The sequence below is a fragment of the Oreochromis niloticus genome, linkage group LG3 (genome assembly GCF_001858045.2).
Source record: "Oreochromis niloticus isolate F11D_XX linkage group LG3, O_niloticus_UMD_NMBU, whole genome shotgun sequence".
Lineage (NCBI taxonomy): Eukaryota > Metazoa > Chordata > Actinopteri > Cichliformes > Cichlidae > Oreochromis > Oreochromis niloticus.
Window position 1 is genome coordinate 69990230 of NC_031967.2, and position 15958 is coordinate 70006187.

The following is a 15958-nucleotide window of genomic DNA, read 5'->3' on the forward strand; positions in this document are numbered from 1 at the left end:
GCTGCCATCTTTTTCCACTGCAGACTGACACTCTTCACCACAGAGCACAAAGCAAACACATTCTCACAACATGATCACTGTTATTAGACAAACCAGTAAAAACTGTGGTTAGAAAGTTCATGTGTGATGATGGATGAACTGTAATCAACAACAGGAAGTTGCTGCTGAAGTTTTACATGAAGAATTTCAAAATAATAAACGATTGTGAACTTTTTAAGAAGACATCTTGTCCATTCATGCTTCTTTTATTTCTCATAGTGAAAATAAATTCATGAGCACCAAAAACCAGACAACAGATACATGTCAGACTAATCAGAGCTGCTCTAAGCTCCTACTGCTCAGTTACAACACTGATAATATTCTGAGTGTCACAACACACCTGCCATCTGGACCTGAGGCTGAGCCATTAGTTAAAATCAAAGACACCCTAAAGAAAAATGCTGATCTTTCACATTTGAACCAAATTTCTATTTAATTTTTGACACAATTAAATAAATATTTGTTTCAGCTGTTGATTGACTCTTTTTGGGGCATGGGAATCATAATGTTTTTTACAGATTTCCATTCAAGATTCAATTCTCTTTGAGATGTCTCTTGGTTTACACGTTTTTCCAAATCTTTTTTTTTTTTTAAGTATTGCTGTTGAAAACGTGCTTCACAAAAGCGTGGAGTCAAGGAGGCCACTTCCCTGAGCCTGGTTTTCTGCCTTTTGACTGTCAATAAAGGTCTGGTTCATGGGGGGTTATGGTAAATGGTAAAAGGCCTGTATTTATATAGCGCTTTTCTAGTCCCTAAGGACCCCAAAGCACTTTACATATCCAGTCATTCACCCATTCACACACACATTCACACACTGGTGATGGCAAGCTACGTTGTAGCCACAGCCACCCTGGGGCGCACTGACAGAGGCGAGGCTGCCGGACACTGGCGCCACCGGGCCCTCTGACCACCACCAGTAGACAACGGGTGAAGTGTCTTGCCCAAGGACACAACGACCGAGACTGTCCGAGCCGGGGGTCGAACCGGCAACCTTCCGATTACAAGGCGAACTCCCAACTCTTGAGCCACGATCAAGAGTTGGGTTATATGATTGTTGGTGTTGGATTTTTTTTTCTTTCTTTTTGTTTTCTTTTTTTTTTTTTTACAATACAGCCAAACAATAGAAAACACCTTGAGGCAACTGGTTTTGCAATTGAACTCAACTGAATTGAATACATTTAGGAAACCAGTCAATGTAAACTCAATGCCTTTGAACTTCTGCTGAAATTATCAAAAATGAACAATAACAAAAATAAAACATGTAAACAAATTTACATTTACAACTTGTTACTGTGATCATAATAAATGTGAACTTTACTCTACTAAACAAACTCATACATGAAATATCAGGAATTCTGAGTCTCACCTTCAGGTTTCCTGTGAACACATCGTCTCACCAGCAGAACCAGTAACACCAGTAGAACCACAACACAGACTGATCCAACAAATGATAACACAGAGAGAACAGTGGGAGGTGTGGATGTAGGTGGAGGTGTGGTGGTGTGTTTGTCTAAAATAAAGCCAACACAGGCATTAAGTTGTCGTCACATTGTGAATGTTGAAAGCTGCAGAAACACAGACAGGTGAGTGTGTCACCTGTGACAGTGATCCAGCTGGATGGAGACTCTTCATGACCGCTGATGTCACACTTGTAGAGGCCTTCATCAGACCTGGAAACATGCTGGATGGTCATGTGACCTGTAGGCTGCTTCCTGATGAGGGAGCCATCTTTATAGAAAGCAGCTGGGAGGTTGGAGGGAGTGGTCTTTTGTTTTACAGAGCAGAGTGACGTCATCTCCCTCCATCACAGGGAGGACAGGACTCTGCAGGATCACTGATCCACCTCAACACAGAGACAAACTACAGCATTTCATCCATTTACACACAGCTTCATCAACACTAACTCCACACACTCAGCTTACCAGTGACTGTCAGGTTAACCATGTTACTGATGGGACCCTCTCTGGACTCACACCAGTAAACTCCACTGTCATGAAGCATCATAGTGATAGTACAGGAAGAACCAGCTGGTTTTCCCCACCAATCTCAAACACTGAGTCCTCTGTTGTTTGCTTGTGTTTCTCCTCAGAGTCCATCCAGCAGAGCTGTCGTCCTGCTCACAGCTCAGAGACACAAAGTCTCCTTTAAAGAACTGAGAGCTGCTGGGACTCACAGTCAGACGAGCTGTGAGGGTTACAATGAAAAACTGATCATTTCTTGTGTACGCTCTCAGCTGTCATTTGAGAGTATCCATATTCAAGTTGGATGAAGGGTTTACGAGTTTCAGCTACCCAACATCTGCCACCGTCTTTATTGAGCGACCAAAAAATTAACTAGATGATTTGAGTTGTTGTGCTTGCATTTAGAAGATTTTGCTGTGGACCAACAACATGCTGTTAAAGCAGCTCTCAATGCAGGTGAATCAAACCACCCTTAAGCTGCAGAAGGAAAAAAATAAAAGCTTCTGAGAAATTACCTTGAACTGAGAGATTCAAAAAGACCTGGATATCCATGGAAAACAACAGTGGTGAATGGTTGCATAATTTCAATACTGATGAGAAACAATCCTTAATACAACTGACGGAACAATGCATTTTCTACCATTCTCTTTATGTCCACCACAAAGAGAATACTGCATGAAAGTAAATCCACAGGGTTCACTGAAAGGTGAAAGCCACTCATGAGCCTCAAGTAGGAAGACTAGATTTGACTTTACTAAATTTAAAAAAAAAAAAAATCATCTAAAAAAGCCAGCAGAGTTGTAAAAACGTCCTTTAGACTCATGAAACCAAGATCAACCTCTACCAGAATCATCCAAAGCGTAGTGTGATGGCTTGGGAGTGCATGGGTGGCAGTGGCACTGGGAAACTAGCATTTATTGATGATGTGACACAGGATTTACATTTATGGACCTGACTGTATGTTTTTCCTTATCCTTCATTTCATCAGTTTTATATGTGAGATCCATTGTGAAACATGAACCCAATCAGGTCATATCAGTGAGCATTTCTCAGGTTTAAACTGTGACAGAAGAAGGTTACTGACCTTGGTTTGTTGTACAGCTCAGCAGTGAGATCAGAACTAAAGAGAAATGACACTCAGGTTGATTTGAGGTGAACATAAAGAACAACTCCACACAAACAGCTGACAAACACAGAAATGACATTGACACAGTGTTTTGAATTTTGTGGTGATGATTTATTTTTGGATTTATGAGGTAACTCACATACTAGTGTTTTATTATTTAGTCATTTTAGTTCAGTATGAGTTTCAGTGCTTCTGAGTTTTGTGTCTGTGTTTGCAGTTCTTAGTTCCTTGTTTGCTGATGTTAGTCTGAGTCGGGTCTCTGTGCATCTCCTGTGTGAAGTCAGTCTTGTCTCTTGTGTTAGTGTTTATTTCTTTATGCTTGTGTCTTATTGTGTTTAGCTTTTTCTTCCTCTTGTCTAGTTACTTAGCTTCGGTTCACCTGTGCCCTATTTTAACCAGCTGTGGCTTTTCTCTCTAATTGCCTCATGTTTTTATTTAAGCCCTCAGTTTTCTTCAGTTCCCTGTCCTGATCGCCTGCAATCTGTTTGCTTGCCTGCTTGTCTGCTAGGCAGTCCATGTTAGTTTTTTTTTTTCTCTCCCCGGTCATTTAGTGCCAAAATTCCTCTGATTATGTTTTGTTTAAAGAAAACATATATAAAACTGTGTTTTCACACGAGTCTTTCTGCCCAGTTCTGGATTTAGCTCACACTTTGCCTGTATCACAAAGACACTAACCACTGCACTCTCTGCTACCTGTGCTGTTAAAACTAATTTAAATAACATTTTTATACTGTTTTAATCAACAATTCTGGAGGAACTTACTGACATAAGTATTTACAGAGTGCGGACTCAGCTTTTACTGCGATCATTATGTACATGCTGAGTATATACTTTACAAATTATCTACTACTTAAACTTATTCAAACAGTCTGGCATCTCCATCTGCTATCCCAATTTTTATCTAAAAAGCAGCTCTTACTGTGATCACTTATACACTGACTACTCCGAGCATAAATATCCACAACTTATAATAACCCAGTGAAGTCATGTGTCCAGCTGTGCAGCTGTGTTGATATAATGAGTGAATGATTTGAGCTTTTCACTGCCTGCTGTGTTTCCTCGACTCCTGAGCAAAGATAAAGAGTCAGTTCAGACCTGCAGTTGGTCCTCGTGGTGTTTTGAACTTGAATTCAGCCTGATTTGTTTTTCATGTCTTCTCCTCCATCATCAGTTATCAGGAGAGCAGACAGTCAAAGCACAAGAATTCAAACAAACACAGAGATTCTACTTACAGAGCAGACACAGCACAGATGTTTCCTTCATCGTCCTTCTCACTCATTTCAGCTTTTTTTTTCATTTCTCTCACTGACACCAAGTAAAGCCCGGCCTCTTCCTCTGAGCACCAGCTTTCTATTGGTTCAAAGAAAGTGGTGGGGGGCTCACTTTTTTCTAATCTAACTAAAATCACAGTATAGCCCCTTTTTAAAAATTAAAATTTCAAATAACCATTGTTTTAATATGATGCTGTATTTTATATAGACAACTTATAAAAATCTGAGGAATAAGATGCCCTCTGTTCTCAGTGATCTGTAGATTGGTTGATAATCAAATCCATGTCCATGTAGTGGATGTCCTCCTCAGTGAGAGAGGCTGAAACAGGAATCAAACCAGGGACGCTGCTTTTATGGAGCTGAACTGGAACCATTCAGACACTGAGGCCCTCTGAACATATTTTAATTACATGTGTCCAAAGACACAGTGATTTACTTTTTTACAGACATATGTCTTCCTGCAACTGTTAGCAGCACTTCAAATGAGCCATAATGTGCAAAGGGGCACAATTTGTCATAGCTATATTGAGACTCTCTCTCCACTCCATTACATATTCCATATGTATGGGGTAACTCTGTAAGACACCCCGTGAAGAGACAGTGCAACCGAGCCCAGAATGAATGTATCAACGAACTATTTACAAATGTACATAGATGCATGCCACCCTGTCCAGGGCCTTGCCAGATGCAAGTCCAAGTCAGGGGGCAGAGGCATCAGTCCACAAGATTGGCCTGAACCGGTCCTGCAAGATGCAAATACCAGGCAGACCAGGGAATGACAGCTCCCACCAATGGGCACCCAGCACCCACTTCCCAAAGAGGGGCTGGCTGCCACGTTCAAGTGGAAAAACCACGTAAAGGTGGTGGCTGAGGACCACGTGGCAACCACACAAACTGCGGAGAGGGAGGCATCTCTCCAGAAGGCCCAAGAAGTGGCCAACCCACGTGTTGAGTGTGTTCGCACACCCGAGGGGAGAGAGATTCCTGCTGAGAAGTAAGCCTGGCGGATGGCCTTTACAACCCAACGGGACAACTGGGACTTGAACAGGGGCCTGCCCAGGATCCTGGGATGGAACAAGACAAACAGTTGTTCCGTTGTCCAAATTGAATGAGTACATGCAACGTACAGTGCCAGTGTTTGTATGGGGCACAGGCCCCGGAGACGCTGTGCCTCTTCCCAGTCCAAGACTTCTGTGGGAGCTGACCGCAGCTCAACCGACTGAGGACTTACGGCAAGAAGGTAGGGTTCGGCCAGAGGACCACCCCCTGACCATCTGGCAGCCACCTGCAGCATTCATCATGGACCGACAGCACCTGGAGCTCACTAATTCTTCTGTCGGATGTTATGGCCAGAAGAAAGGTGGTCTTGAGCGGGAGCCACTTCAACTCTGCCTTTTCCAGAGGCTCGAAGGGAGAGCGCTGGAGGGCACGCAGGGCAGGTCCAGATCCCGGGGGGACTGGGGATCCTGGCCTATGATCTGGGCACCCCTCAGGAACCGCAAAATCAAAGCAGTGTCGGCGTCGCTGAGTGCTGAGCGACCAAGATGAATGGCCTTAAACGCAGCCACCAGCCCACATAGGGTAACATCGGCTTTGCCTGCCTTTAGCTGGGACTAACTTTCACCCCAACCGGTCGCAGCAGATGGCCGCCCCTCCCTGAGCCTGGTTCTGCCGGAGGTTTCTTCCTGTTAAAAGGGAGTTTTTCCTTCCCACTGTCGCCAAAGTGCTTGCTCATAGGGGGTCATATGATTGTTGGGTTTTTCTCTGTATTTATTATTGTGCTATCTACTGTACAATATAAAGCGCCTTGAGGCGACTTTTGTTGTGATTTGGCGCTATATAAATAAAATTGAATTGAATTGAAACTAACTGCAGCCATTAGGCCCACGAGGCGGAGACACAGGCCCCAGTTCACCCAAGAGTGGAGGCTGAAGTGGTCCAGGCACACCCTGAGGACCCTAAGCCCCTGACGGAGTCCAGGTACATGCCTAGAAAGGTGGTACTCTGAGATGGTTCCAATCTGCACTTCTTGGGATTCAGGCGGAGTCCCGGAGCCTGAACATGGGAGACCAGAAGGGCAACATGGCTGCGGCACTGTTCTGTTGAGGAGGTGCAGACCAGCCATTCTTCCAGGTAATTAAAGATCCTGAGGCCCTGCAGCCTCATAGGAGCGAGGGTGGTGTCCACACACCTGGTGAAGGTTCGGGGTGCCAGGGAGATTCCCAAGGGGAGGGCGCAGAAATCTAAGATCTGCCCCTCAAACCCGAATCTGAGGACCATCAACATCTTGCACTTCAGGGGCCGGAGATAACAATTGAGGCCCCTGTGGTCCAGAATGGGACAAAGACCCCCATCCCGCTTGGGGGACCAGGAAGCAGTGGGAGAAAACCCCCGACTTGCGGTCCCCAACAGCCACCTCCCGTATAGGGGGCCAGTTCCTCCCGCAGCACCAGGGCCTGCTTCAGGTTGCTCAAGGGGTTAAAGGTTGGGACATTAGTTACAGGGGGTCTGCGGAAAAACTGCAGGCGATAACCCTGGGTCATGGTAGAAACACCCAAGGGTCCGCCTCCAGGGCTGACCAGGCCACCATGCGCTGCTCTGGGGATAGGGAGGCGGGATGGGTGGCCTGGCTCCAAGAGATGTTAGGAGGGAGGGGGCAGCTGGAGGACTGAGAGGCTGCACATCCTTCGCGCCTGTCCTGGGTGTGACTGCCGTGTCTACGAAAGAGCTCCGGACCTCCCCACCATGTCCAAATGCCTGCGCAGGACTCGTGACACCTACTAAGCGGTACGGTGAGTCTCTGTAGCCTGCTGCAGGAGCCAGGCCGCACCTGAGTTGAACATGGCTGTAGGGTCAACCGGCAGCCTCATAAGGCAGTCCCGGTCGTCCGACCTGGAGCCAGGACTGAGATAGCCAAAGGTGGCGACGTGCTACCCAGAACGAGGTTAAAATGCAGCCCATAGCAATGGCCTGCTCTTTCATAATACTGTCCAAGATAAAGACAATGTTGGATAACACCTCCCACCCACTCCATGACATGCTGGTCAGTCACAGGAGCACGTTCAGTGAAAGACTGAGAGTACCGAAAAGCACCACTGAACGACACAGGAAATCATTCCTGCCTGTGGCCATCTCCCTGTACAACTCCTCCACCTAACACACTATTTACTGCAACAGCTACAAGTTTCTTTTTTACCTATTTATTAATATATGAATAAATAGCTAAAATAAAATAGCTCTATCTATCTAGTGCTATTCTTAGTTAGTGCATTGTCTTTCTTTGTGAATGTCTGTTTATAATGGAGCACTGTAACAAAAAATAATTTCCCCTGGGGTTCAGTAAAGTATTCTGATTCTTATTCATAAGTGAGGCTAGGTGAGAGGAGGCAAACAGCAGCTCCCCTACACTGTCTAGGTCCCCCAAACTAGCCTGCAAGTGGCAGGCCAAATGTCGTACATGAAGCGACATAATGGCTGTCTAATTGGATTGGCAGGCCTGCGTTACCATAGCCCTGTTCAACTTAGCCAACAGGACATCTATCACCTTCACATCCCTGTTAGGGCATGCAGCCCTCCCCAGGAGGGAGCCCGAAAGGGCACCAGAGGGTCCAGGGCCTGCATACCAGGTCCTGAAATTCAGGAAGCAGTGGAACCTGCAAGAGACTGCGTGGCATCATCAAACATTAAGGGTACTGAGACGGGTTATCCTTAAATCTAATGGGGAGTTTGAGAGTGCCGATTGTACATGTATGGGGGGTGTGGCAGAGAAGTGTGTACATGTGGCAGCTCTCCTGTACAAAATTGACACTGCAGTGCATCTACGAGGGAACATCACACATACAGATGTCCAGGCTTACTGGATGATGCCCTCAAATATGAAGAAAATGCAAGGAGTCCCAGGCCAGCATCACTGCGTCAAACATACATGCGGTTGTGTCCACCTCCAATGCCACCCCTGCGTTATCAACTGTGAAGAAAGTGTGCTACCAACAAAAATTGTCACATCAGCTCTCAGACACTGAACCACAACAAATCAAATGGGGAAAAGAAAATGAAGACAGAGCTACAGAATGTTATACCTCACAGAGTAGGCTGCAGCACAGAGAGCTAAAGTGGAGAAGTGTGGTTTCATCATCAACCCCTCATTTCAAGAATTGGGTGCCACTCCTGATGCTCTCATTAACTGTGAATGTTGTGGAAAAGGCTGTGTGGAAATCAAGTACCTGTCCAAACACAGCAACCACAACCTCCTGCAGGCCTGTGAAGATGACAAGTTCTGTCTGAGCTTAACTGATGGAACGGTGGATTTGAAACAGACACACATCTACTACAACCAGGTCCAAACCCAGATTTTTGTCACACTTTTGTGACTTAGTTGTGTGGACAACCAAAGCTTTTTGTAATTACACATGTGATGCCAGATGTAAACATGTGGGGTAAAGTTTTACCAGTGGCTCAGAATTTCTTTTAAAAAGTTGTCATGCCAGAGCTCTTAGCCAATCACTACACTGATCCAGAACCCAGCGTTTCACGAGGACAACCTTCCGTGGATGTTGCAGTGACAATCAAAAAAAGAGAGAGAAAAAAGCTTGCTAAGAAAACTAAGGAGACAGTAATCCAGTTACACCCGTTTCGACACAACTCTAATATTGCAGGTCTGTTTTAAGATTTCTGGTTCAGTGTCACATTAGGGTGGACCCATCTTCCTGTACTCTGCACTTCATGTTTTATTTTACCTGTTTTTCTATCAGTCACTGTGAATTAGTAGATCATGTTTAAAATACTACAAATGTCATACACAACATACATACTTTGGTGTATCTATTTTCTGATAGATAAAAGGACTTCTTTAAGTTGCTTAAAGATGTTTCACCTCTCATCCGAGAAGTTTCTTCAGTTCTAAGGATCAAATGGTGGAGAGTCCCAGATTTAAACCCAGTGGAAGTTTCCCCCCAAAGTGGGACTAAGGGCCTAATGACATGAGCCAAGGACTGAAAACAGGTGTGGGACCTAATCAGCCAGGGTTTCGGGTGAGCTCATTGTGAAACCTGGCCCCACCCTATCATGTGATATCCTGAGGTCAAATGGCCCAGGATGTGAGTGGGCGTTAAGGCGTCTGGGGAGGGATCTCAAAACTGGATTATAGATGGCAGACAGTTGGTGTCGTAAACCACCGCCTCTGTTCAAAGATGGTCGCTCACAGTGGACGTAAATGGCTTCTTTCACTCCTCTTTCAAACCATCTGTCCTCTCTGTCCAAAATGTGAACGTTGGCATCCTCGAAAGAGTGACCTTTATCCTTTAGACGCAGATGAACTGCTGAGTCTTGTCCCGTGGAGGTGGCTCTTCTATGTTGTGCCATGCGCTTGTGAAGTGGCTGTTTGGTCTCTCCGATGTAGAGGTCTGAGCATTCCTCGCTGCACTGTACAGCATACACCACGTTGTTCAGTCTGTGTTTAGGAGTTTTGTCTTTCGGGTGAACCAGTTTCTGTCTGAGTGTGTTGCTGGGTCTGAAGTACACTGGGATGTCGTGCTTGGAGAAAACTCTCCTGAGTTTCTCTGATACACCGGCTACATAGGGGATGACAATGTTGTTGCGTCTGTCTTTCTTATCCTCCCTCGCTGGTGTCTGATCTTCTTTTCTGTGCCTCTTTGCTGACTTTATAAACGCCCAATTAGGATAACCACATGTTTTGAGTGCTTCCTTTACCTGTGTGTGTGTTCCTTCTTTTTCCCTTCAGGCTTAGAGGGAACATGTTCTGCTCGGTGGTGTAGGGTCCTGATTACTCCAAGTTTGTGTTCCAGAGGGTGATGGGAGTCAAAGAGGAGGTACTGGTCCGTGTGTGTGGGCTTCCGGTAAACTTCAATGTTGAAGTTGCCATTCTCTTCAATGTGCACAGTGCAGTCCAGGAAAGGCAAACAGTTATCCTTTGTGTCTTCCCTGGTGAACTTGATGTTTTTATCCACGGCGTTAATGTGCGCAGTGAAGGATTCCACTTATTGTCTTTTGATTTTGACCCAGGTGTCATCTACATATCTGTACCAGTGGCTGGGTACTCTCCCTTTGAAAGAGCCAAGAGCTTTTCTTTCCACTTCCTCCATGTAAAGGTTGGATACAATAGGTGACACGGTGGAGCCCATGGCACAGCCATGTTTTTGTCTGTAGAAGCCTTCGTTGTATTTGAAGTATGTTGTGGTAAGGCAGAGGTCTAACAGTGTGCAGATCTGATCGGGTGTGAAGTTGGTCCTGTCTTCCAAGGAGCTGTCTTCTTGTAGTCGTTTCCTGACAGTCTCCACTGCCTCTGTGGTGGAAGTGAAGAGAGAAACTACATCAAAGGACACCATGGTTTCATCTGGGTCCAGGGTGAAGTTGGTCGAGTTCTTGATGTCTAAACATAACATACAGAAAAAACTGACAAGGTGACATCTAGCAGCATACATAAGGTATCAACCTAAAAGTGGCTCCTACAATCAGGTAAAAAGAAAAATCTTTGTTTTTACATTCATCGGGTCCCAATCAGCCAAATATTAAAAATGCATGACATGAAATAGTTTGGGTCAGGAGGAAAAAACTACTTTCTGCTTTCAATCTGTACTCTGCTGATCAACACAACACCATTATAGAGTTCCGGAACAGAACAGGGAATGATAGTGGAGTTCATCAAATCATTAAATGAAGTATGAAATTGACATTTTTTTTATCACTCTGTTTCATTTCAGCTCTTTGTATGTTAGAATTTCACTCTCCTTTGCAGCTTGCTTATGGACCAACAACAGGAGCAAGAGGAAGCCCAGACCTCCCTCAGTCTAGGAAGTCTGGGCTTCCCAGACTGAGGGAAGTAGCCTTTTCCGATTTTCAATTCCTTCAATTAATTTTCAATTTTCCAATTCCTTTTACAATTTCCCTGAAACACCTCACCCATTAGACATCATAGTCAGATCTCCAGATCACCTCAACTGGCTCCTTTCAATGTAAAAGATTAGTGGTTTACATCAACTACAACTCTAATGGCCGAGTTCCTCACCTTATCTCTAAGGTAGAACCAAGCCACCTTTCAAAGCTAACTCGTTGCTGCTTGTATGTTCAACTTTATTCTTTTGGTAGCTACAATCAGCAGCTCCTCTTTAATACTAACTTTTCTCTTTAGTAGATTGGTACCACTCCAATCCATCTGTAAGTCGCAATTTCACGCTCCACTTTCTCATCGCTCATCAACATGGCCCTGAGATTTGGGGCAGCAACTTGCCATGGGTTTGTAGTGGCCATGTCGCCCTTTTTAATTTGAGAACCATGCTCTCAGACATCCTGATCCTAATCCCCACCACTTCACACTTGGCTGCGAACTTCAGTGGAATCTTGAACTTACCACCTGATGAAGCCAATAGAACCACATCAGCTGCTTAAAGAAAAGATTAAACCTTTAGGCCATGAAAGGGGAGACCGTTCACCACCTTGACATACCTAGATTTTCTGTCCGTAAAAACTATGAACAGAACTGAATGAGTCCAACACCTAAGGGAAACAAGTTCAACTTACTGCAGTAATGCAGACCAAGCTCTTTCTATCCTTAGCACCCCCCTCAGGATCATTATGACTTGTTTTCTCTGTAAAGCATCAACTTTCTGTTGATGAATCTGATTACTCTTAAGCTGATTCAACCAATTACAATATAGTCCATTGGACCCTAGCCCTGAAGAGGACAATATGACTTCTGAGATGCTAGTTTTCATCCCAGAGTGCAAACTGTTCCCTCATCAGTGTTGGACGGCACTGAAATCACCAGGTGCGCATCATCACTAACAATCAAGGATTTGATTGTGAGGTAACAGAGCCCTCCTTGATTAAACTGAACCACCGCCAGGAAATTCTGAACACGTACACCAAAAATAAAGGTGAAAACCATTGGAAACAGTTGGAGATTTATATTTAAATTTTTCACAGCAGATTCAAAACAACTTTCCACTTGCTGTCTTCTTGTTACAGTAACAACCACAAATCTCAGTTTCATCTCTGTCTGATGCAGTTAATCAGTTTCTGGATTATTTAAGGTAGATTCTTGGTTTTCTATGATCCGTTTGGTCTGGCTGTAGATGAGATTAAATCTGCATCAATTGCTTCAATAGAGAAAGAGAAAAGAGGGAAAAAAAACATAGCCACAAAAAACACATGAATAGACTCAAATAAGACAACAATAAGGCAAAAAAAAATTATAAGTAAAAACATTCAAAAAGAGTAAAATAAATGAATAACAAAATGTGACCAGCTCTTGAAATATTTGAACTGACAACCAAAAAACAGAATGAAAAGTTCAAAAAGCTTCACCGATCAGAGGAAACATCTAACTGTTACAGAAATCATTTCTATCTTTGGTTTTATGACACTGTCAGAACATTCATTCAGTTATAGTTGGTAAATAGATCCCAAACTCCGTCAGATTGTTATTGATAAACTATAATGCACAGTAATTCATATGTTCATCATCACATAGTGTTTCAGTTCTTAGCTGGTTCAGTTACTGTCTGTATTAACAGCTACATGAGGATCAGTCTGTGTGGTATAAACAGCTGCTGAAGATTCAGATTCATAAGGTACAAGACACTACAGTCCAATTTTCCAATACATCAGAAGCCAAACATCACCTGTGTTGAAATTAAGCACACAACAATATATGTAAAGAACATGAAATGCTAACAGAAATGGTTTTGTGTTTTATTCCGTATTAGGCAGCATCTAGTATAAACTTTGCCTGTTGATTAAAATGTCTTTGATTTGTCTCGGATAATTTTGAATCTAATTTCTTAGGTCTCTCCCACAGATGCTGGAGAATTTTGAATTGCACTGTGATATTACAGTTAAAATAACCGACAAAATAACCTACAAGTAATTGCAGTTTCCCATTATGGATTGATTTACTGCTTCTTGTCATTTTGTCTGATACTACTACTACTACTACTACTAATAATAATAATAATAATAATAGTAGTAGTAGTAGTAGCAGTAGTAAAATAATGTCTTTTTTTATCCTATTAAGAGACAGTTAGCTTTTTATTTAACATCGTTTCTGCTGTAAAATCTTTTTTTTTCTTAATTAAAGCAACTCTTTTGGTTTTGTAGATGTTCTTGTTTTAGGTTCTTCAGTCAGATTTACTCCTGCCTTTGTTGCTTTAGTGATACAGGCTTATCTTACCCAGCATCACCATGTAAGAAGCTCTGAGGAGTTTCAAAGCTGCTGCATTTCACTAGGATGCTGGATTGAATCCCGACTCTGTCGTTGTTTATATTTTCTGAAGATCCAAAACCCAACAGCAGCAGCAACAAGAAGCACAGCAGAAATGCACAGGATAACGATCAATACAACAGATACTTCCTCCACTCCTGCCTCCTTCTCTCCTTCATCCTTCCCTCCATCCTCTGTGTGTCCTCCTGTCTGACCTGCAGGTGAGAAACAGGTGTGAGGTGTCAGCTGTCAGGTAGGTGATGAGTGAAGAACAGAACAGAATCCATTTCCTCTTCAAACTGCTGTCAGACATTATCTACTGCACTCTGATCACATCACTCAGACCAGCTGCTTTCTACAAAGTCTCATCAACAACATCTTTAGAAACAAACATCAACAACCAGGAAGCAGCTTCACCTCTGATCACACACACACTCAACTCTACTCACTCACCTGGAGGAACAACATGAAGGCAGATGATGCTGATGAGCATCATAGGTTGTCTGACTCCCTGGACGACACGACACTCGTATGTTCCAGTGTCATTAATTATCACATTGTTCAGAATCAAAGACACGTCTCCATCCTTCATCCGTCTGTCCTGCAGATCCACCCGGTTCTTAAAAGATGGATGCTGGTTGTCTGGAACAAAGTGACCATCTCTGTACAAAACAACATATTCTTCTTTATGGTCAGCTTTGCTCCACTTTACAGCTCCTTTGTTGTTGTTTGGAGCTCGACATGTCAGAGTGACGTCCTGTCCAGACTCAGCTGTGATGTTTTTCTGGTCTGAAAGAGGAAACAACACCGTATTGGACACATGAATAAAGTGACATACAAAAAAGCACTGAAAGTCAGCAATCCTCGAGACCATTCCAGCCTAATTGTAGTTTCCCTTGACAAGTTTCTCCACACAGGAGGTGTCGTAAAGCTGTCATCACTAACAAAGGCTTTTGTACAAAGTATTAAAGAAATTGTAAGTACTTCTAAGACCCTGTGTTATTTCTCATTATTACACAACTTCTTTTATGGATGCCTATAGAATGATTTCTTTACGTGTGTGGATTGGATGAGTCTTTACAGACATCCGGTGAAAATGTAATGTCAGTAGCACATATAGGAATCTATATCATTGGAAAATTGGTGATGTAATAAGTGGACATAATGTGTGAGAGAAAGCAGCCTCTCATTATAAGACACTGTGAGTCTCTGCATGCTGCTTTTATGGAGCTACAGCTGTTTGTATACACTGAACTAAAAGCTTTGTAGCTGTATACTGACTCCTGACACTACAACACATCACACTTCTCTGTCTCTGTGCTGGAAATTACACTGCTGATGAAATGAGCAAATCCACACCACCAGAATTCACGATGCCATCACAAACAAACTGAAACAATATGAAAATAAGTTTTTGGGAAGTACCATGTAAACCAGACTAATGGTTATTCCTCTTTATATCAGAGGGAAACAGTTCGGTTTATAAACCTCACCTGCAGAGACAAACACGAAGACACCGACAATCAGCAAAGTCGAGCAGAGTGACGCAGTTACAGCAGACATTTCCATGTTCTCTGTTTTTGATGATTCGCCTGTTAGATTATCTGAGTCTGTTGGTATTTTCAGTTAATAACAGACTTTGAGTTTAACACTTGATTGCATTAAACTTTAACTACTATTAAATTTAAGGTTTAAATAAAGCTGAGAGATTGATTCTCAGCCATTTGTTTCAATTCTACACTTCCGATGTCTCTTAAGGAAGTTGTGTTCGCATGAATGTTGGTAGGCTGGACTGTAGGACGATCATAAATAAGTCATAACTAAAGCGGTGAAATCTAAAGCAGGTCTGAGTGTTTAACAGGTTCAGTTCTTGAATGATCTCCACAGAACAACACAAACATAACTTATCTCATCATCAATCATCAGCTACATACTAAAGACCATCATCAGCCAAAGGACTTCAAAATGACGTCACTGTATAAAAATGTATATTGTACTATGGAGGAGGCAGCATTTAGCTGTAGCCTCCATAAAACCACAGACAACTTTGTCCACCTTTGATTAAAAGACAAATATATTTTGTACATTTTAAAATACTTAGCGTTTATCTGAAGGAAATCTGAAATCTTCAAAGACTCTACTGATCATCATGATAAAAAAAGAAGAAAATATACAGAACTAAAGAAAAGACAAAGAAAAAAGAAAGCAATCTGTGCACTCAACAGCTATAGAACAGACTGACTTGAATTTCTCTATCAGCTGTTGTTGTTTTGTTTTGTTTTGTTTTGTACAGACACACCTCAGGGCTTTGACATCATCGCCCACAGCAACACTTAGGTGTGGG

The 15958-nt window shown here is 43.1% G+C and overlaps 1 protein-coding gene across 2 annotated transcripts in view; it reads right to left on the reverse strand.

The window, feature by feature from the left end:
• Nucleotides 1-15192, reverse strand: part of LOC109201255 (coxsackievirus and adenovirus receptor-like) — a 28483-nt gene extending 13291 nt beyond the window's left edge. For both annotated transcript variants that reach the window (XM_025905339.1, XM_025905338.1), the window contains exon 1: nt 15108-15192. In XM_025905339.1, coding sequence (XP_025761124.1) covers nt 15108-15183 — 76 coding nt within the window. In that variant the 5' untranslated portion in view covers nt 15184-15192. The remainder of the gene's footprint in view (nt 1-15107) is intronic.
• Nucleotides 15193-15958: the final 766 nt, after the last annotated feature.